The 23098-nt window shown below is 40.9% G+C and overlaps 1 protein-coding gene and 1 long non-coding RNA gene across 2 annotated transcripts in view; one reads left to right on the top strand and one right to left on the bottom strand.

Annotated features, from left to right (window-relative positions):
- Positions 1-3872: 3872 nt before the first annotated feature.
- Positions 3873-8157, bottom strand: LOC138952636 (uncharacterized). The gene is made up of 4 exons (XR_011451397.1): positions 7866-8157; positions 7328-7512; positions 6445-6535; positions 3873-5449 (listed from the first exon to the last, which is right to left on the bottom strand). It is a non-coding gene; the product is annotated as an uncharacterized lncRNA (long non-coding RNA).
- Positions 8158-10559: 2402 nt separating this feature from the next.
- LOC138952310 (uncharacterized) overlaps positions 10560-23098 on the top strand; it is a 17621-nt gene continuing 5082 nt past the window's right edge. The window contains exons 1-2 of the mRNA XM_070323947.1: positions 10560-11457; positions 21124-22418. Of these exons, the coding sequence (XP_070180048.1) occupies positions 21550-22418 (869 nt within the window). The 5' untranslated portion in view covers positions 10560-11457; positions 21124-21549. The remainder of the gene's footprint in view (positions 11458-21123; positions 22419-23098) is intronic.

The raw sequence follows: 23098 nt of genomic DNA, 5'->3' as shown, positions 1-23098 counted from the left end.
ATTATTCCAGATGGCTGGAAGTTCGTCAGTTACACTCTACCACATCCACCGCAGTCATCAACAAGTTTCGTCTGATCTTTGCAACACATGGCATCCCAGAGGTCATCGTTTCTGACAATGGCCCTCTGTCCCAATGTCGGGAGTTCAAAGACTTCGCAGAGGAGTACGACTTTGAACATCGCACAAGCAGTCCTGGGTTCCCGCAGGCAAATGGCGAGGCTGATGCAGCAGTGAAGATTGCAAAGAAAATACTGAAGCAGGCAGACCCTGATCTAGCTTTGCTTAACTATCGTAACACACCTCACTCTAGTACAGGTGTGAGCCCGGCAGTCGCCTTGATGGGAAGGTAGTTGAGAACAAAGATTCCTACACTTCCAAAGAATCTATCACCGCAGTCTCCAGATGACAACTACATCCGGAAGAAAGACGCAGGGACAAATGAAAACTACAGGCAGAACTACAACAGGCGTAAGGGTGCTACAGCCTTATCACCGCTACAACCCGGAGACACCGTCCTACTTGGCTCCAGTCCAGGTGAAACACCGTGGAAAGCTGACGGTACAGTCGTCGCAGCAGACGCCAGGAACCGAACATATCTGGTAAACACGCCAGGTGGTGTGTTCTGTCGCAACCGACAACACCTTCAACAGTTGCAGACTCCAAGGCAGGTAACCTTTGCACCCTTACCTGTCGAGCAAGGTCAAGAATCACATCATCCCCAGAATGTCACGTCAGCATGTCCTAATGTCGTCACGTCACCTGATAATTCCCAGGACATTGAACCAGTAGATTCTGAGGACATCACATCCGCTCACCAGAGCACAGAGGCTAGCAGGAGCCCAACAAGACATGTAACTCGTGCATCCAGAGGCTTCATTGCCGAAGTGCCCATTCGCTATCGTCAAGATGTTGTTAAGAAAAAATAAGCTTATCAGTTTTGAGGTGCCCGATTTTGCTCTGTGCTGTAGAGGTGGTGGTGCCTTGCAGAGCGTTGCTGAGGCAACACATTCTGTGTTTTTGTTTTATTATTTGAGCCGTGAGCCAGAAATTTGTTGTGTGCACAATATCATGACCATATTGATGCAAACTAAGTTTAAGAGAAAAGTTTGAGTCATGATAGGGAGAAATAGCAATTTTGACATTAAATTGAAATGGAAAGACAGCGGCATTTCAAGGAACAGTACTAACGTTTATTTCAGTTCATTTGGGTTACTTGAGACGCTGAATTTCCATTGTCCAAGAGAAACATTATTTAATAAGGTAACTAAATGTATGAAAGACAGTATGCAATATGTCATTTCTTTGTTTTTCTGTTATTATTAATATTGACTAAAAGGTCAACAACAACAAAAATCCAGGGACTTGAAATCACAGTCACCAGTACCAGAACAGTTCTCAAGTTACTTGTGAACTCAAAAAGAAAGGGAGATGTTTGGAAATGACATGATTAGTGTACATAATCATGTAGGCCTACTCGCGACTAACATTCAAGGGAAGTAACTCTTGATCGAACAGCTACATCCGGGGCAATCGATGTCCGCCATGTTTTTGACTGTTGCCATGTTGTTCCATCCTGAACAAATAAAGTGATACCTTTCAAGTTCAACACATCTTTGGGTTCCATTGTTTAATGCAAGGCTATCCGGAACACTTACTTTTGGCACAAAGCCTTACAATGCACTGATGGACATTCAGGAAAAATGTGTTAAACATAGCTGATGTGTCTGCACGACTGAGTCAACATTTGTATCATCAAATAATTATGATCATTTTGCCATGTTTCGTACACACAGCCAAGTTTTGCACACACACACACACACACACACACACACACACACACACACACACACACACACACTCCATGTTTCACACCCCACACCCCCATTTCTCCGGCATGTCACTTTTTTACACACACTGACGCACACTCACACACACACACACACACACACACACACACACACACACACACACACATATGATGTACCAAGTCAACTTTTGCAAGTAGACAATGTACAAATTATATTGGGAGAATTTGTATATATTACTTCCATGAAAAGAAACAATGAAATCATTTGGTTATTTATCTTCCCGTGTCTTATAAACACTACGTTTCATGACAATAAAGTTCACTCGTATTCACACACACACACACACACTCCATGTACACCCCCCCCCCCCCCCCCCTTTATTCCACTTTTCCTACGCCACTGGTGCCTGAGTTCTCCAAACATCAACGCTGAAGAGAGCAGGCGAAGCTCCTAACGACGAACTGTATCAGTAGTGTATGCAGTGGCTGTATGTAATCCAAGGGAGGTAAACGTCCTGTCGACGCGACTCGCAGTTCCTTGGGTTGTGGATGTGTCTTCAACTGCTTGCTGTGTCGACGGAAAGTTGCTCTCTTTAATTTGTGACCCTAGATCTCCTTCGCGTGTTCCTTGATTTGAGCAGAGAGAGAGAGAGAGAGTGTGTGTGTGTGTGTGTGTGTGTGTGTGTGTGTGTGTGTGTGTGTATGTGTGCCAGTTTGTGTGTGTGTGTGTGTGTCACGGTGTGTGTGCACGGTGTGTGTGTGTGTGTGTGCGTGCGTGCGTTTGTGTGTGTGTGAGTGTCTAAGGTATGACAATCTGCCTTGAGATTATAATCAAGTGTGTGTACGTGTGTGTGTGTCTGTCTGTCTGTCTGTCTGTCTGTCTGTCTGTCTGTCTGTCTTACATACACTCACACGCACGTACGTACGTACGCACGCAAGCACGGACACAAATCCACACAAATTCACGCACGTACGTATGTACGTACGCACGCACACATACACACACACACACACACACACACACACACACACACACACATATATATATATATCATATATGTATAGGTATTCAGTCAAATCCGTGTAAGAGGCTTTCAACTGACGGGGACAACCAAGCCACCATTACGCACCGACTTGACATGAGATCAACAGACGTGCCTTTAGAATAAGGTATGTGCAGAGGTGCCTCATCTGAACAGTTCCGTCACACTTTGTCTTTTAGATCTTCATGGGATAATACAGGTTACAACACTCGTGATTTTTTATATGGCTTGTATTTCAGTCAAGACCCAGCGGGAATATCAAAGGGACTCGCTCGCCAGAGGCTTGTGAGTCCCTTGATATTCATCCGCTGGGTCTTGACTGAAATACAAGCCATATAAAAAAAAACACTCGTGTTGTAACCTTTTATATAAACGCACACACACACACACACACACACACGCACACACACACTCATACACACAAACACATACGCACACATACACACTTACAAACTCACAAACATGCACATACACATACACACAAACATCATACACTCACAAACACTCACACGCACGCACGCACGTACGCACGCACGCACACACACACCACACACACACACACACACAAACACACACACACACATACACCAATTATCTCACCACCAACCCTCACTTTACCCCCACTGCTTCAACAATCTCTGTGCATTGTTATCACCAGCAAACCCCTGAGAGCCATTGTACTTTTTTACCACTTCCTTGTTCGTTCATATTACTCCACTTCAAACCCCCATTGACTGGAATGTTATCTGGATAACAGCAAAGAAACTACAATGGGAAGAAGGATAACTTCCTCATTGGGCATGCTTAGAAATGAGAATGGCTAAATATGAGTTATTCCCCTTTGCTGCATGCTGATCAGGCTGTTTCCTGCTTTGTTATGACTAGTACAGTCGATCTTTCTCATGTTGTGACTTGCTTTATTTTCACATTTTCGGTATTTAAAACAGCAAACACACACACACACACACACACACACACATACACTGAAGAAGTTTCCATTTTGATTCGGTTATTTTATTTGGTGCTATATGTTTGCTTCACATTGTTTCTTCTTTTACATTGCTTGAGGTATCCCAATTCGCTAAACACATCCATAATGCATGCATGGCTCATTCGAAAGAGGGCAACTGAACAACTGATGCCCAATAGCAATAAATACTGAACAACTGAACAATAAATAGCAAATAAATGATGACAGTGCCAAGTTTTTAAGTACAAAGTGAAATCATGTGACTGGACAAAGGCACAATTACAAAATACAAATAAAAAAATCGTGGCCCATTTTAAATTAAGTTCTCAGCTCATGGGGAAGCATAAGATGACCCTAGAAACCGAAATTAGGAGACCTCCCGCCCCCAGGGCAGACTACAAAAAAAAAGGGGGGGGGGGCTAATTTGTGAAAAAGTATAAAAGGAATCAAAAACTGTATACATGTATTTAGTTAATACCCCAAAAATTGTATAGTATATACAATGTCAGACCCTAAAGAAAGTTTGTTAGTCATTGCTTAGGCAAAACAAAGCAAAATAGTCTGTTTACGGTATCCCGACCAACCCTATTTTTCCCCGCCAACCCTAGACCTTTTTTTTGGCATTTGGAGAAAAAGAAAAAGAAAAAAAATCAATTTTGTTCCTGTTTTTTTGCAAAATAATTTAAAAAGATGGTTATAAAAAAAAAAGTAAGAAAAGCCGACCTACCGACCCTCTTTTTGTGTGCCTATGTTACTGTAAACAGACCAAAAGGTACATCAAAAACAACACACCAGGGATGCTACTCTCCCCTTAAAAATAGCCATGAGTCATAGGTGTGACGTTTGAATCTTTTAGCTAAATAAAACCATAGGCAATTGATCGGAAATATCAGGAAAAATCTTACAAGTTTATTATTTGTTTGCTTGGACCAATCCTCTTGCCGAAGTGTTTTACAGTAACAATTGATTTTACGTCAAAAATATCACAGGAATATCGAATGTTGAGGTAAGGCTGGGATAGCCAAGTTCAAGAATAACGGAAGGTGACTGTTGAATCTTTTTGAAAATGTATACAAATATAGATGGTAGGCAATTCAAAATTAAAAAAAGGACTCTCGGAGCATGGACTTTTGAGTCAAAAATTAAAGAAGGCTCTATGAGCCGAAGTACATGTTTTGTCTATTGTCTTTTTTTTATTTTGAATTCCCTACGATCTATATTTTGATACAATTTTGGACCCTCTTTGTACGGAGAGAGTTGGCAATTGTTAATCACATTCTCTCATCTCATCGACTCTCCTTCGGCTCCTTGGTAACATGCGTTCCGTCTCTGCCAGGATTGGATACAGCAGCAGATAACCGGTAAATATGTAACAGGCATAAATGGCAAAATAGCTCGCCTCGCCTGATAATATATGAGACAACTGTTCTATTACAAAGTCTTTCTTGGGAGGCTTGGCTAATTTACTCGCTCGTTTTACACGGGGTTCCATCGTTGTCTTTTCTAATCGGAAAACCTTGCTCCTCAGTTTGTTGACCTTCTGCCGAAGTTCCGCTTCACGAGGGGATGGGGAGGATGACGACTTTGATGCTTTACATCCTATGTCCTCCAGGATCGCCTGAATGTCATCTAAAAAAGAAAACACACACACAAAACACACATAAAATAACATAACCATAACAAGTTACAACCTGGAAGAAATTAAAACATGTGTAATTCAATCACAAAATGAAAATAAACAATAGCGTAGGAAGGCAGGCCAGAAATGAAGTGTATTAGCAACTATGGATACGATGTGGAACAATGATGGAATTGACCTTGTTTGGTACTGAATGGGTGAGGCCATTAGAACTGTACCCACGGAATATGCGCTATATAAGCTTTATATTGATTGATTGATTGATTGATTAGGACAACAGTACCAGGTAAACTCCTCACACACCATGCCTCTTTCTTTCTTTATTTGGTGTTTAACGTCGTTTTCAACCACGAAGCTTATATCGCGACGGGGAAAGGGGGGGGGGGGAGATGGGAATAGAGCCACTTAATTGTTTCTTGTTACACCATGCCTCTAACAGGATATGTTTCCCATCATTACGTGTGGGAACTACAGGTACAATTTCATCCATCCATGCATCCGCCCTATACAGCTTCTTCTTCTTCTGCGTTCGTGGCCTGAAACTCCCACGTGCACTCATTTATTTGCACAAGTGGAATTTTATGTGTATGACCGTTTTTACCCCGCCATTTAGGCAGCCATACGCCGCTTTCGGAGGAAGCATGCGGGGTATTTTTGTGTTTCTAAAACCCACCGAACTCTGACATGGATTACAGGACCTTTTTCGTGCGTATTTGGTCTTGTGCTTGCGTGTACACATGAAGGGGGATAAGTCACTAACAGGTCTGCACATAAGTTGACCTGGGAGATCGGAAACATCTCCACACTTAACCCACCAGGCGGCCGCGACCGGGATTCGAACCCTCGACCTTCCGAGTTAATAGACCGACGTCTTACCACCCCGCCACAGCGCCCGTCACCCTATACAGCGATTATCAACTATGTAATGGATGAGTTTAAACATTTTTTGATGTCAGGGTGTTCTTCATGGTTAAAAATCTCTTACCTGGTTGAACAATTTGTGCATCAGGCGACAGGTCGGTGCTGGCTTCATTTGTAGCTACCCTTTGCGATGGTGGCTTCCTCCCACTAGCAACCTGCAAATTGCACAGCTCTTTAACTGACAAACTCACAACCAACACCCAGTCACAATGAAACATTTCTCCCAATTTCATGGCATTGGTCTTAGGCCACACACAAAAAGTGTATGTTTCTGGTAAGGCAAAACAAAAAATAATCTGTTTACGGTATCCGGACCGACCCTATTTTTTTCCCACCGGCCCTAGACTTTTTGGGGGCATTAAAAAATAAAATTAAAATATTCAGATGGCTAAAATACAAAACTAAAAAGCCGACCTACCGACGCTATTTTTTGGGGGGCTACGTTACCTTAAACAGACTTTTTTGTGACCTAACATGACTAAAGGTGGAGATTTTTTTTCTAAACTTTTTTTTTTTAAACCATCTTTTTAACTATTTCGTTGAAAAACAGGAAAACAATTGATTTTCGAATACCCCTTTTATTTTTGAAAATGAAAAAAAAAAAAAGTCTAGGGTCGTCGGGAAAACATAGGTAGGGTCAGGTGACCAGAAACATACAACTTTTTTGTTGTTGACGCCGACCCTATACCTTTTTTGCCATTTGGGGCTGTTTTTTTGCAAAATAAGTTCATCATATCATCATAATCAAGACGTCGATCCAAAATAAGTAACTTTTTTTTGTTGGCCTTATCATTTTTTTGCGCTAAATGCAAACAGGCATTATTTGATGGGAACAATGCTAACTTGTTTTCAATTCTTACATCAGCCTCAAACTTGTCATTACTCAACCTGCATTTAATAGTGTGCTTCTTTGGTTTGCAAAAACCTAAAACCAATAAATAAATAACCTTCGGTGGTGGATTGGGCACTGCAAACAATGTCGGGACAGCATTCCACACAAGTGATCCTCTCTGCAGGATTGTTTTACTGGTTGGCCTCAAAGTGATCAGTACAAAGCTTGAGACCTTGAACATCAGCTGGCTGCAGCTTTTCAAAGTCCTCTCGCCTTGTGAATTGCATCCATATTCTGCACCTAGTTTGACAATAAAAACAACAATGTTATTGTTAAACTAAGCAAAAAGGAAAGACAAAAAAAGCTAAATCAGATCTTCAGTCTAAATCTAACGCTCTGCCTGAACGCAAAACGGATGAGTGATGTACCTTTGTACTGTAGTTTTCCCGTAAGCAAGGTTTGATAAAGGTTTCGGCAAATATGCCCACGGGTTTGTCATCAAGTGTAAATTGTTGTTTTGTACTGACTGCTGACTCACACTCACAGTCGTAAGTACTCGCTGACGCTGTGGTCTACTGAGTGAGTTGACTCGAGCCATTGCATTCTCATTCTGAAGAAGGTCAACCTGATGAAATAATCACTGCACAACCCACCTTTTTTCTTCTGTAGGGAACTTGTGGAAAGTTTTCCCGAAGCAGCTCTGTTTGTAACGGGCGTTCTTGCAACAAAAAGCCGAACACAATTTACCACCACCTCGCACACGATCGGTACCTACGCGATCCGCCATTTTGTTTTCGCCGCCAGCATGTGACTAGGGACGATAACCCACAAACACTTTTTCGCATTTTCTTCGCAAGTTCCACGTCTTCCTTATGTACAGTGTTTGATAACAGATAGCCTTTTTAACCGTTAAAACACATGTTGAATATTTCAAGTCAATCCCTATAGCCATTGAGATATGAGTAGAGTATACATTGTGGTCGCAATATCAGTGTATTTTCCAGGCTGGTGTGAAAGGTTACACAGACTGAGTACATTATTGATTCTCAGCCTTGGACCTAGCCAGAATAGTCTTGAGCTTACAAATACGATTAATGCATACGCTTGAAAAGGTGCCGACACGTACTGTACTGCGTGGCACAGGTTCCTGCAACCTGGCCCTCTGGGTAAAGCAACAATGGTTTGGATTTTGTTAGGTATTTTTAAAGGGGCTTTAAAAGTAGTCCATGAGAGTAACTTACATGTTTTGCTTGTATTTGCGTTTCTTTCTCATTCAATAAGAAACACATACTTCACATATTTGACGCTGTTAACCCAAGCAAACATCGCCCATATTGTACAGTGGAACCCCCCTTTTAGGACCCCCCCCCCCCCCCCCAAGTTAAGACTTCCTCCCTTTTAAGACCCTATTTTGTCAGATTTCCCTTTCATAACTTCTGTAAATGTACCCCCATTTTAAGACTTTCTCCTTTTTAAACCCTGATTTTCTCAGATTTTGTTTCGGTAAAACAAGGGGTTTTTCACTGTAGTACTTATAGTGGACCTACCAGCATCCCCCCCCCCCCCCCCTAACCCTACCCTTTAAGACTTCACAATTTTAAACTTTCCCTTTTAAGTCCTCTGTCAAAATGCCTCCATTTTAAGACCACCTCATTTTTAAGGCCTGAAGATTTTTTGAGTTCTCAAAATGGGAATGAAACTGTATTGACAAGGCAACACACCTTTACACTGGCTCCTGCCTCTTTAATAGACCATTTTATTTGCAGTGCATAGGCACTAGAAGATCGTAAGCCGGCACCGAGGTGCAATATTGCATGAAAAGGTGCGGTAGATCAATGCCAATGGACTTGGGTTAAGGTGAATAAAACCAGGGCGTCAAAACGGGTTTTGAAAGGTTCGCGATTCTGTGTTTCTGTACGGTTAAAGGCACAGTCCTTCCCGCGTAAACGATTCGACCCACTATGTCAAATGTGGTCAGGCTTTTACGTGGGACAAGGCCACACACCCCCCCCCCCCCCACCCCCCACTTAGACACATACCAAAAATCAAAAGCCTGACTGCTTCGTGTGCAGAGTTGGAATTTGTGTGTGAATTGATTTCCTAAAAAGCTAGGCCTACTAACAATGCTATTACTTAGTACATTATACTTAAATATAATGCTAATGTTGTAGTGGTTCGTTTGTCTTTATGTTACATGCACCACCACTGCAATTGTTCCATGTGAGATAATAAAGTTAATTTGATTTGATATGATTTGATTTGATTTGATTTGATTTGATTTGATTGGATTGGATTTGAATTACTACTGTGTAAATGCCTGTAGTGGGCAGATCTGAGATAGTGAACAGAACTGTTTTCCCGGGATGGGGCACAGGAGCGTGTATCCAACCACCGGTCGATAATTATTCACTCCTGCATGCTTATTATTTACTGCTGCATGCTTACCCTTACTACTACTATTTATTAGTAGTAAATAGTAGTAGTAAGGAGACTGTATGGAATAAGGAGTAAATAAATGGAAAAAGGAGTAAATAATGATCGACCGGCGATTGGATACAAGCTCCTGTGGGATGGGGTGTGCCTTTAACCTGACTTCTAATGCCGCTGTGTGTCCATAAGAACGTCACTTTCATACCTGGACAACATGATTGTATTTCGTTTGAGCAAGCGAGAATTTGGTGCGTGATCTTAGTTAATTTAATTAGTCCCACCTCGAAGTTTTGAATTACAAGAGAATCTTCTTGCCCAAATTGTAAGGCGAGGAAGTACATTTTACAACCATTTTTATTGATAATTATGTTCTTGAGAACACAATTCTAACAAAATCAAGAAACCTGATTTAGGCTACAAGTGCAGACAAAACAAGACACAGTCTCTGCTGCTATACTCAAGTTAAGGTCTGGTTTTAGCCGACAATTCTTGAAAACACAACTTTATTTTTTTTTTTAAACCAATTTGTTTGTTTGTTTGTTTGCTTAACGCCCAGCCGACCACGAAGGGCCATATCAGGGCGGTGCTGCTTTGACATATAACGTGCGCCACACACAAGACAGAAGTCGCAGCACAGGCTTCATGTCTCACCCAGTCACATTATTCTGACACCGGACCAACCAGTCCTAGCACTAACCCCCTAATGCCAGACGCCAGGCGGAGCAGCCACTAGATTGCCAATTTTAAAGTCTTGGGTATGACCCGGCCGGGGTTTGAACCCACGACCTCCCGATCACGGGGCGGACGACTTACCACTAGGCCAACCGTGCCGGTATTTAAAAAAAAAATTTAAATTAAAGAAATCCACTAGAAACGACATAACGTCCACACAGTCCCTGTCGCTTCTCATGATATATTCACTTGAGGACTGAGTTTAGCCTAACTTGAAATTCTTGGGAACACAACAATACCAAAAAACTAAAAATCTGATCCAAATGTGCCGACAAAAGAAGACACAGTGAGTCTCTGCCGCTACTCAATAGTTATTCACTTTAAGGACTGTGTTTAGCCTAACATTCTTGGGAGCACAACCATACCAAAATCAATAAACATGATCAACAAGTACAGACGAAAGATCGAAGCGGCTACGTATACGGTCTCTGGCGCTACCCAATAATTATTCACTTTAAGGACTGAGTTTAGCCTACTATTCTTGGGAACACAACTATACCAAAATCACCAGAATGATCAACAAGTACAGACGAAAGATCGAAGCTACGGTCTCTGTCACTACTCAATAATTATTCACTTAAAGGGACTGAATTTAGCTCTACATTCTAGTGAACACAGCTATACCAAAATCACGAGAAAAAATGCTTAACAAGTGCATACAAAAGAAATCTGATATACTAGTGTAGACAAAAGAAGATACCGTCTCTGCCGCTTCTCAATAATTATTCACTTTCAGGGACTAAATTGAGCGAGAAATTCGTGTGAACACAATGGTACTCAATCCAAGATATCTGACCCACAAGTGCAGACAAAGGAAGCTACGGTTTCTGCATTCTCAACCAGTAAAAATTCACTTTCTATGACCCTTAGCAGGCAATGATATACGGGTGACTGGAGCTTCGACTCAAACGACGTGTTGGAATAGATTCCCATGTATAGTAGTTAGGTTGTGGCGGGGTTGAGGTGAGTGTGAAGACATTCAGTCTATTCCTATCGTACTGAGATCACTGCAAACAAACGTGGGAGTCCTTTTGTGTAGCAAAAGTTGACGTGCTGTTGTTATCAGCGTCAGTGTGGTTTGAGGTGAGTCAGTTGGCTCTTATTATTTTTCGGTTTCTAGTAAAACATGTCAGTGATAGTGTTGCTTCTAATGGTATTGTTGCTATTCTTTGCTATATGTCATTCGTGACTTGTTTGACTTGAGCTTCCAATGACGCCACTAAACGTTTGTCACATACACAATGATGCACACACGCACATGTATGGCACAACGCACCTACGCACGAACGCACGCATTCACAAATGCACGCACACACACACACACACACACACACACACACACACACACATTGACTCCTCAGTCTCTCTCTCTCTCTCTCTCTCTCTCTCTCTCTCTCTCTCTCTCTCTCTCTCTCTCTCTCTCTCTCTCTCTCACTCACTCACACTCTGATTAAGGTAGACTCAACACTGAATAGAAAATCATTAGGTGATCATTTGATCATGTTTCAAATCAATAGAACAATCAACTCCGCTCTTGGCTTTGCCTACCAGAAATCCAACAGGCAAATCGAACGACACCCTGCCAGCCAAATCTCTTTCTTAAAATGTGAATGTGTCAGCGAACGATTACCAATGCCATGCCCTAACAAAGAAACCACGCGCGCACCTTTTCTATTGAACAAAAAGAGAACGTTAAAAGCAGAGGCCGATGAACTATAGACCTAAAGCATGCTGTTCATGCTCTTTACAATAAATCTCTATATATATACAAAAACGAGGGCTTTCCAAAACAGCAGGTGCATAACACCTGCGTACAGGTGTCGATATGGGTTTGTGCAGCTTGAAAACACAGATTAGCAGACTGTAGAGAAAGGCTAGGATTAGCCAGGACATGGAGCCGGCTAATCTTTTGCAGTGCATGTCCAATAATAAGGACGTGACTTAAAACGACCCTCTAACTGTGCCAACAATTAGGGTTAATACAGTGTCACCCTCGACCTTTTGTCGCACTCGACATTTTGACCGCCTCGACCAAATGTCTTCGACCTTTTGTGCCTTGACCTTTTAGGCCTCGACCTTTGGTTCTCATCCGTGTGCAGCACTTAACGAATTTGAGGTCAAGCAAACGGTGTTGGAGAGACTTACAGACTCAAAACACTATATAGTTACAATAGTCAGGCGTGTTGTACACACAGAGAAAACGAAAACGGTGTTGGAGAGACTTGCAGACTCAAAACACCATAGTTACAATAGTCATGCGTGTTTTACACAGAGAAAACAAGTCGCGTAAGGCGAAAATACAACATTTAGTCAAGTAGCTGTCGAACTCACAGAATGAAACTGAACGCAACGCAACGCAGCAAGACCGTATACTCGTAGCATCGTCACTCCACCGCCCGTGGCAAAGGCAGTGCCCGTGGAATTGACAAGAAGAGCGGGGTATTCGTTGCGCTGAGAAGGATAGCACGCTTTTCTGTACCTCTCTTCGTTTTAACTTTCTGAGCGTGTTTTTAATCCAAACATATCATATCTATATATTTTTGGAATCAGGAACCGACAAGGAATAAGATAAAAGTGTTTTTAAATTGATTTCGAAAAAAAAAAATTGATAATAATTTTTATATATTTAATTTTCAGAGCTTGTTTTTAATCCGAATATAACATATTTATATGTTTTTGGAATCAGCAAATGATGGAGAATAAGATAAACGTAAATTTGGATCGTTTTATAAATTTTTATTTTTTTTTACAATTTTCAGATTTTTAATGACCAAAGTCATTAATTAATTTTTAAGCCACCAAGCTGAAATGCAATACCGAACCCCGGGCTTCGTCGAAGATTACTTGACCAAAATTTCAACCAATTTGGTTGAAAAATGAGGGCGTGACAGTGCCGCCTCAACTTTCACGAAAAGCCGGATATGACGTCATCAAAGACATTTATCAAAAAAATGAAAAAAACGTTCGGGGATTTCATACCCAGGAACTCTCATGTCAAATTTCATAAAGATCGGTCCAGTAGTTTAGTCTGAATCGCTCTACACACACACACAGACAGACAGACAGACACACGCACATACACCACGACCCTCGTTTCGATTCCCCCTCGATGTTAAAATATTTAGTCAAAACTTGACTAAATATAAACAAGTCGCGTAAGGCGAAAATACAATATTTAGTCAAGTAGCTGCCATTTTTCAGCAAGACCGTATACTCGTAGCATCGTCAGTCCACCGCTCATGGCAAAGGCAGTGAAATTGACAAGAAGAGCGGGGTAGTCGTTGCGCTAAGAAGGATAGCACGCTTTTCTGTACCTCTCTTTGTTTTAACTTTCTGAGCGTGTTTTTAATCCAAACATATCATATCTATATGTTTTTGGAATCAGGAACCGACAAGGAATAAGATGAAAGTGTTTTTAAATTGATTTGGACAATTTAATTTTGATAATAATTTTTATATATTTAATTTTCAGAGCTTGTTTTTAATCCGAATATAACATATTTATATGTTTTTGGAATCAGCAAATGATGGAGAATAAGATAAACGTAAATTTGGATCGTTTTATAAATTTTTATTTTTTTTACAATTTTCAGATTTTTAATGACCAAAGTCATTAATTAATTTTTAAGCCACCAAGCTGAAATGCAATACCGAACCCCGGACTTTGTCGAAGATTACTTGACCAAAATTTCAACCAATTTGGTTGAAAAATGAGGGCGTGACAGTGCCGCCTCAACTTTCACGAAAAGCCGGATATGACGTCATCAAAGACATTTATCCAAAAAATGAAAAAAACGTTCGGGGATTTCATACCCAGGAACTCTCATGTCAAATTTCATAAAGATCGGTCCAGTAGTTTAGTCTGAATCGCTCTACACACACACACACACGCACACACACACACACACACACACGCACATACACCACGACCCTCGTCTCGATTCTCCCCTCTACGTTAAAAAATTTAGTCAAAACTTGACTAAATGTAAAAAGAAAACGGCGTTGGAGAGACTTGCAGACACAAAACACCATACAATAGTCAGGCGTGTTTTACACAGAGAAAAAACGAAAACAGTGTTCGAGAGACTCACAGACTAAAAACACCACATTATAGTCAGGCGTGTTTTACACGAAGAAAAAACGAAAACGGTACCCGGTTTTAAGCCTTTCACGTAGCAAGGAGGAAGGCTGTGTCTGTGTGCAGAAAGCCTAAATAGGTCTTCTTTGATGATTACAAAAAAATCTGTGTGGGTTGTTTTTCCCGGAACAAATAAAACGCATGCAAGCAGCTTTCGTGTCTCCAGAAGAAGTGGACGGTTGGGGTGGACAAAAAAACGAGGGAGGGGGGGGGGGTGCGGTAACTAGAAGGGTCGTTTCAGCCGTTGTTTTGCCTACACGTAGCACTAAATCAAAGCAAGGCAATAGCTAGAATATAAACAAGGGTGAGCTTAGGGCTACTGAAAAACTAACTTGCCAACACTTGGTATTACTAGGTTAACAAGTGAACGAATTAATAATCATGACATAAATGACAACAACAAACTTCCGGTGCAGTGTCAATAACTTTTTAAGTGAAGCGGCATGTGCATTACAATAAATACACTCATTAGAAAAGAGAGTATGCATGCATGGCTATGTTTCTGGTAAACAAAAGTGGCACCGCATAAACCTTCCTATACCCTCATCCCTCCCCCCCACCCCTACGTAACCAATAATTATCCATAAAAAGAAAATTCCAGTCTTACAATTTTATGCATCAACAGGAGCAGCAATAATGAACAAGCACAGCGTAAAATAACGAGTTTCTGATGATGATTTGCTATTGCGATTGAACAGCTGAATTCTTGCTGAATTTTTATTCTCTTGCCTGAAAAACTGTCAGTGTTGCATATCAGCAGCGGCCGATTGCGTGAAATCAATACAATGTGGTGGTCATGTCAATCTGCCCACGTTGGTACCTGGTCTTGAATACACCGACACTTTACAGCATGCAGTTGAAAATGGGAGCAGCTTGTTCCAGAATGAAACGTACGATTGTGCTGGTGTTTTCATGTCAAAAGATGACTTATACTATAGCTTCTTTGTGAAATTGGACGTTGACTGCACGCTGAATTCTAATGTGGATAAATAATGGCTGCGTGGATTCTAACTCGTGCATTGTGATTTCACTTAGCTACCAGGGACGCTCAGAACTCAATATTCCGGAAATGTGCAGTTTTCCAGGGCGCTGCACAATAACTGTTTGACTGTTTCAGAGGAAATAGAGAGAGGCAGACAGAAATAAAGAACGAAATAAGAAAACAAGTCGCGTAAGGCGAAATTACTACATTTAGTCAAGCTGTCGAACTCACGGAATGAAACTGAACGCACTGTATTTTTTCACCAAGACAGTACAGCTTCGTCAATCCCCGCGAGAAGGAAATCGCTCACCTCCCACGTGCAAAACGCAGTGAAACTAACACGCCAGAATAGCGCGGTAGCGTATTGTGCTAAGCAGGAAAGCGCGCTTTTCTGTATACTTGTTAACTTTCCGAGCTTGTTTTGAATACAACCTATCATATCTATATGTTTTTGGAATCAGGAAACGATAAAGAATAAGATGAAATCATTTTTGGATCGATTTCGTAAATTTTAATCGTAAGACTAATTAATCTTTCTTTCTTTCTTTATTTGGTGTTTAACATCGTTTTTTAACCACGAAGGTTATATCGCGACGGACTAATTAATCTATTTTCGTTAATTGTGATCACATTTTAAGACTAAAACATAACATATGTATATATGTTTAGATTCAAAATGTGATGAAGAAGACGATGCAATCAATTTTAAATCTGTTTGCGAAAAATCGATTTTAATGACAATTTAATTAGCAAACTCATTAATTAATTTTTAAGCCTCGAAGCTGAAATGCAATACCAAAGTCCGGGCTTTATCGAAGATTACTTGACCAAAATTTCAACCAATTTGGTTGAAAAATAAGAGCGTGACAGTGCCGCCTCAACTTTCACGAAAAGCCGGATATGACGTCATCAAAGACATTTATCCAAAAAATGAAAAACATGTCTGGAGATATCATACTCAGGATCTCTCATGTAAAGTTTCATGAAGATCGGTTCAGTAGTTTTCTCTTAATCGCTCTACACACACACACACACATACACCACGACCCTCGTCTCGATTCCCCCCTCTACGTTAAAACATTTAGTCAAAACTTGACTAAATGTAACAAGTCGCGTAAGGCGAAAATACAATATTTAGTCAAGTAGCTGTCGAACTCACAGAATGAAACTGAACGCAATGCCATTGTTCAGCAAGACCGTATACTCGTAGCATCCGAGTCGTCAGTCCACCGCTCATGGCAAAGGCAGTGAAATTGACAAGAAGAGCGGGGTAGTAGTTGCGCTAAGAAGGATAGCACGCTTTTCTGTACCTCTCTTTGTTTTAACTTTCTGAGCGTGTTTTTAATCCAAACATATCATATCTATATGTTTTTGGAATCAGGAACCGACAAGGAATAAGATGAAAGTGTTTTTAAATTGATTTGGACAATTTAATTTTGATAATAATTTTTATATATTTAATTTTCAGAGCTTGTTTTTAATCCGAATATAACATATTTATATGTTTTTGGAATCAGCAAATGATGGAGAATAAGATGAACATAAATTTGGATCGTTTTATAAATTTTTATTTTTTTTTACAATTTTCAGATTTTTAATGACCAAAGTCATTAATTAATTTTTAAGCCACCAAGCTGAAATGCAATACCGAAGTCCGGGCTTTGTCGAAGATTACTTGACCAAAATTTCAACCAATTTGGTTGAAAAATGAGGGCGTGACAGTGCCGCCTCAACTTTCACGAAAAGCCGGATATGACGTCATCAAAGACATTTATCAAAAAAATGAAAAAAACGTTCGGGGATTTCATACCCAGGAACTCTCATGTCAAATTTCATAAAGATCGGTCCAGTAGTTTAGTCTGAATCGCTCTACACACACACACACACACACACGCACGCACACACACACACACATACACCACGACCCTCGTCTCGATTCCCCCCTCTACGTTAAAACATTTAGTCAAAACTTGACTAAATGTAAAAAGAAACGATCCATCATATGTTGTCTATCAGCACTTAAAACGTACGGTCTGGCATAATCTCATTCAAAACCGACTGTACATTTCTGCTGACTGTTGAAAACGGATGATGTCGATCGAGTGTAACTAAAACTTACGTTTTACGTGTTTTTTTCTTTACTTTTCGTGATAAAAGCGAAGAAACATATGGATTTTTTTCTTTGAGAAAAAGTGCAAGACAAGCACAAGCACTAATCCTTAATTGGATTCCCTGAACTGGAAATTAATTCGGTGTCCTTCTGGTGTCCAAAGAGGCAAATCAGTAGCGCAATGTTAACAAGTCGCGTAAGGCGAAATTACTACATTTAGTCAAGCTGTCGAACTCACGGAATGAAACTGAACGCACTGTATTTTTTTCACCAAGACAGTACAGCTTCGTCAATCCCCGGGAGAAGGAAATCGCTCACCTCCCACGTGCAAAACGCAGTGATATGCACACGCCAGAATAGCGCGGTAGCGTATTGTGCTAAGCAGGAAAGCGCGTTTTTCTGTATTCGTGTTAACTTTCAAAGCTTGTTTTGAATACAACCTATCATATCTATATGTTTTTGGAATCGGAAACGATAAAGAATAAGATGAAATCATTTTTGGATCGATTTCTGAAATTTTAATCGTAAGACTAATTAATCTATTTTTGTTAATTGTGATCACATTTTAAGAGTAAACATGACATATGTATATATTTTTAGATTCAGAATGTCATGAAAAATACGATGCAATCAATTTTAAATCTGTTTGCGAAAAACCGATTTTAATGACAACTTTAATGAGCACACTCATTAATTAATTTGTAAGCCTCCAAGCTGAAATGCAATACCAAAGTCCGGGCGTCGTCGAAGATTACTTGACCAAAATTTCAACCAATTTGGTTGAAAAATGAGAGCGTGACAGTGCCGCCTCAACTTTCACGAAAAGCCGGATATGACGTCATCAAAGACATTTATCAAAAAAATGAAAAAAACGTCTGGGGATATCATACCCAGGAACTCTCATGTAAAATTTCATGAAGATCGGTCTAGTAGTTTTCTCTAAATCGCTCTACACACACACACACACACACATACACCACACCCTCGTCTCGATTCCCCCCTCCACGTTAAAACATTTAGTCAAAACTTGACTAAATGTAAAAAGCAATCAACACAACAACGCTGCTAGATGTGACGAACACAAACGTCGTTCTTGGCTGATATGCTCAGCCAGAAATAATCATTGCCCAAGGCAAAGGAATATTGTTAAACAAAAGTCGCAGACCACGTTACGGTACGCTTCAGACCTCAGTTCGTCCACGAGCGTGAATAGGATCGATGTAACCGGTTTCATTTCCGTCTCCAAGCAACAGAACTTGTTAGTGGCAGCACAATAATCGTGCTGAGGAGATGAGATCACACAGTATACGTTCTTTTTGTTTTCAGTTGCAGGGCTACACCCTGGATCGAAGGTTGTTTTTACCCCGTGGTATGTTTTCTTTCTTGTTTGATGGCATGTCCTCATTAAGCTTGAAGAACTTTGAGTAAAAATCAATTATGCTATCCACGAAACGTTTTGGCGACAGTACAGTACTCGTGTTTGAAAAAGAAGAGATCACACAATGTACAAGGTCTTTTTTGTTTTCAGTTGCAGGGCTACACCGCTACCTGGATCGAAGTTGTTGTTGTTTTTTTTTGGTTTTTTTTTTTGGGGGGGGGGTTATTTTGGGGGTGGGGGATCGTGGTATGGTGTCTTTCTTGTTTTATGTCATATCAATATTTATTACCAATTCAGTGCCCCATATGGCTTTTTGACCAATCAGGACGCATTCTAGATGACCCTCTAAATGTTATAACGTTCAGGCAGGGACCCTTTTTGTTTATCACGCTAAAAATTAACAAGACAAAGTAAAAATGTAATTCAACAATATCAGCGTGATTTATTCTAAAGAATGACACTTCAAATGCTGTCAGGTAATACTCTCTTTATCTAAAAAATACCGAAAAGCGAGTTTTGTCGGTGGGTGCGTAACGGAACAGCAAGGCACCGCCCATCGTCTGAGTGTGCAATGCCGACCGCTCACTTGAAATCTAAATGATCAAAGTTCGGAAAAATCAAGTGATATTGCGCCACTCGCTTTACATCAAATGTATCTTTACGTCATTTCCCGTCCGTCTGGAGTCGGTTCTAAATCTGTCGCTCTCTGTTCAACGAGAAAAAGCGAAGTTCAACATGGTTTATCTTGTGAGATTGTTGTGTGTCAAAGGCATTTGACCTGTGAATATTCATCACGTCAGGTGTGTTACTCTGATTGGTTGACTCAGGTCACGAGAATTCTTTGACTGACAGGCATAATCAGGTAGAAGCGCTCAAGTTCCCATTGCGGCTGTTCTGTCTAATTCGCGGGGTTGCTTCGAAATTTCGTTTGGTCGAATTAAACGGTAATAAAACCGTTATTTCTAATATGCTGACTGTTAGCAAATGATAACAGACATGTCTCACAAACGATATCAGCATTCGCCTAAAAGGCTCATGCTTGATATCTTTTTTCTCGACATGTCTTGTTATCATTTGCTAACAGTCAGCATATTAGAAATAACTCATAATGTTAGCAGCAACACGTGTTGGTGACAGAGCCGCATTGCCTTTCTTGTTTTAAATCATGGCACAAAAGTCTAAAGAAGACCGAGTAGAACGTACACTTTTCTGAGCAACTAACATTGTTCTTTAGCCTGCATAAAAGCAACACGTCTGCGGTCATTCATTAAAATGTTTCCCTCCATCTGGATATCGGGTAAATTAATAAAAAGCAAAAGAAGTGTAGGTGCTGGTAAAATGGATACATTAAGAAAATTCAGATCTTCATAGTTTGATCAACATTTGTTTGTTGTTAGTTCCTATTGCTGCTGTTCCTGCTGTTGTTGCTGTTGTTGCTGTTGTTGTTGCTATTGTTGTTGTTGTTGTTGTTGTTATTGGTGTTGTTGTTATTGTTGCTGTTACAGTTACTGATCGTGTCGGGGATTTTGGTAGAGTTACATCCATCTGTCTACTGCTCCTGTGTTTGGTGATGGTAGTACATAGTGTATTCTTCCTCTTCGCTGTTTTCTTCATCTTCTCATAAACAGCCAGAAAAGGTGACTGAGTGCAAGAAATAATAGGTCGTGAAGGTCGATTTCATACTCCTTTGGTGGTATCGTAGAAAACCCCTTGGCTTAATTACTTACCTTATCGACGATCGACTTAGCACACTGAAAATAACCAATGCGTGAGGTCTAATGTCCTACCAGTACGACCCTAGTTCTGTACGCGTCACTTCCTCTCTCAAGCTAACTAGTACTTTGAAATTGATTTTATTATATAGTTTTGACGGCAATTGTTTATCGATATACAACCGGCCTTTGAAAAGAATATATGCATGGCGTGGAAAGCTGCACTAAAGGGCACGTACGTGTGCTCATGCGTAATGTTATTCTGTATCGGGCATGATTTGTGAAAATGTTTCAATGAAGGCCGAATGCGTACAACCGGCCTGCTAAGTGTACATGTATCCGTTTACTACACTATGCAATTCAAAATTCGGATCGCTTTGTCATGTCGCCTCTCCATGCACAATTAATGATAATTATTATGATTTGCAGGTTGCTGTATCACTGTGGACGATGCTAAACTCAGCTGTTTCAAACGAGAGGAATCGGTGTTCGCATTGGTTGTGGAAGGGCGATGAAATAAAAGTGCCTCGATGACTCTCTGCTCCCTCTTCTATCAGAGGATCACGATGGTGTAGGAACCTCGATGCGAATCCGAATCCCCTTACGGCTGTGAAATACTTAACGACCACTTACAAGAATTGCCACACCCGTGTTTGGCCGATGGATCATTAATTATGCCGAACGGAAAGAAACAGTTTCCCCGTGAAAATATGCAGTAGAAGATCGTTTCATCTGTGCATACCTCGCAGCCGAGTTTCTTGAATTCTGTATGGAATCTCTTAGCTGTGAAATGTGTTCATAGGGTCAACATCTGTGGTTGATGTGGGTAACTCAGTGTAACCTTCTCATTTAGCAATGGCGATTCTCAAAATCCTCTTCCAGCGGGGAACGCCTTTTGTGCTTCGGCTGATGGCATTCACCAACGTTTTCGCTTGTTCTTTCCTCATCGTGATGACGTTGCTCACCGCCTTCATGTGCTATTTCGTCATCGTACCGTCCGTCTACAACAACGAACTAACAGTGACGTCACATCGATGTGCGATCCTCTACCTTTTCCTCAACGTGTGTGGAAATTTTCTGTGGTGTGTTTTTACAGATACCAGTACTTCCTACGCGAAGCGAAAAACTACGCGAAAAAAACGTGAAATTTCTTCGCTAAGAAATCTGTCAAAAGCACCAAATGTGAACAAGAGTTGTGCAAGCGACAAAAACACACTCGATGGTGCTAGTGACACTAAAGACAACAGCAGCAAGGGTGCCAACGATACCAGTCCTACTCGGAGAAGTAAGTCCAACCAGAACAGAACTACTAGTAGCTCTGTGTCTTTAATCTTGTACCACAAAACCAGCGTCCATTCTGACAAAAACGACGTCAACGCTTTGGAAACAGACTCAAATAAAGCGTCTCCTAAAGCTGATTCAGCAACAAGTGATATAAGTAAATCTTCACGTAATGATGCACTAAAACACTCAAGGACAAATGTACCGAAATCCTCAAGCATTAAGACACCAAAAGGTGCAAGGACAAGTGCACCGAAGACTTCCGGTGCAGATGAACCCGAACGGTCGCACGAGTGCAAACTGTGTGAAAAAAGAATTCTGAGACGAGACCACCACTGTTTCTTCATGACCGTGTGCGTTGGCTACCACAACCACAAGCACTTCATCTTCTTCTGTCTGTACATGATGGCGGGAGCTCTCTACGGGGTCATCTTGACAGTCAAGTAAGGACATATTCATGTTGTGTACGTGTGTTTGCTTGTCTGTCTGATTTTCGGTCTGCCGACAACAACTGCTATAAGAGCAACTAGAAAACGAAGTAGAGAAATAACTTATGAAGGGCACAAGCAATCCTGAATGAACACATCTCCCGTGAATTGCAAGATGATCCTGCCTCCTTTTCAGACTTGTTATACCTCCTTTTCACACTTGCTGTGTTTATTATGTTTGCCTCAGTGTCTGTTCTGACTTGTACAGTTTGCATGGAAGCGATACTGTTTTTCCCCGACAGGGCACAGTGTCAATACATCTATACCACGGGCCTGACACCCATACAAACAAGAAATTCCTCCGAGGTAGGAAAAACACCCCCGTCCTTACCATTCTCACTGCCACCAACTGAGAAGGTTATTTACCTTCGACCATTAAGATGTCCCTCTATAAGTCCTTGTAGAATCTTAATCCACCAATAACTCCCTAACCGTGTGTTTGACTGGTCCCAATTTTTGTAAGGACCGTCTCAGGAATGTATAGAACCTGTTCACCAAGTTTGGTGACGATTGGTCCGTTCATTCTTGAGATCTATATGCGAACACAAACAAACAAACAAACACATCGACCGAATCCTATACACACCCCTATACCGGGGGTGTAATTATATACACACAGTATCAGAAAAGTGCTT

Source organism: Littorina saxatilis, linkage group LG17, assembly GCF_037325665.1.
Source record: "Littorina saxatilis isolate snail1 linkage group LG17, US_GU_Lsax_2.0, whole genome shotgun sequence".
Taxonomy (NCBI): domain Eukaryota; kingdom Metazoa; phylum Mollusca; class Gastropoda; order Littorinimorpha; family Littorinidae; genus Littorina; species Littorina saxatilis.
This window is presented reverse-complemented; position numbering and strand designations above follow the sequence as displayed.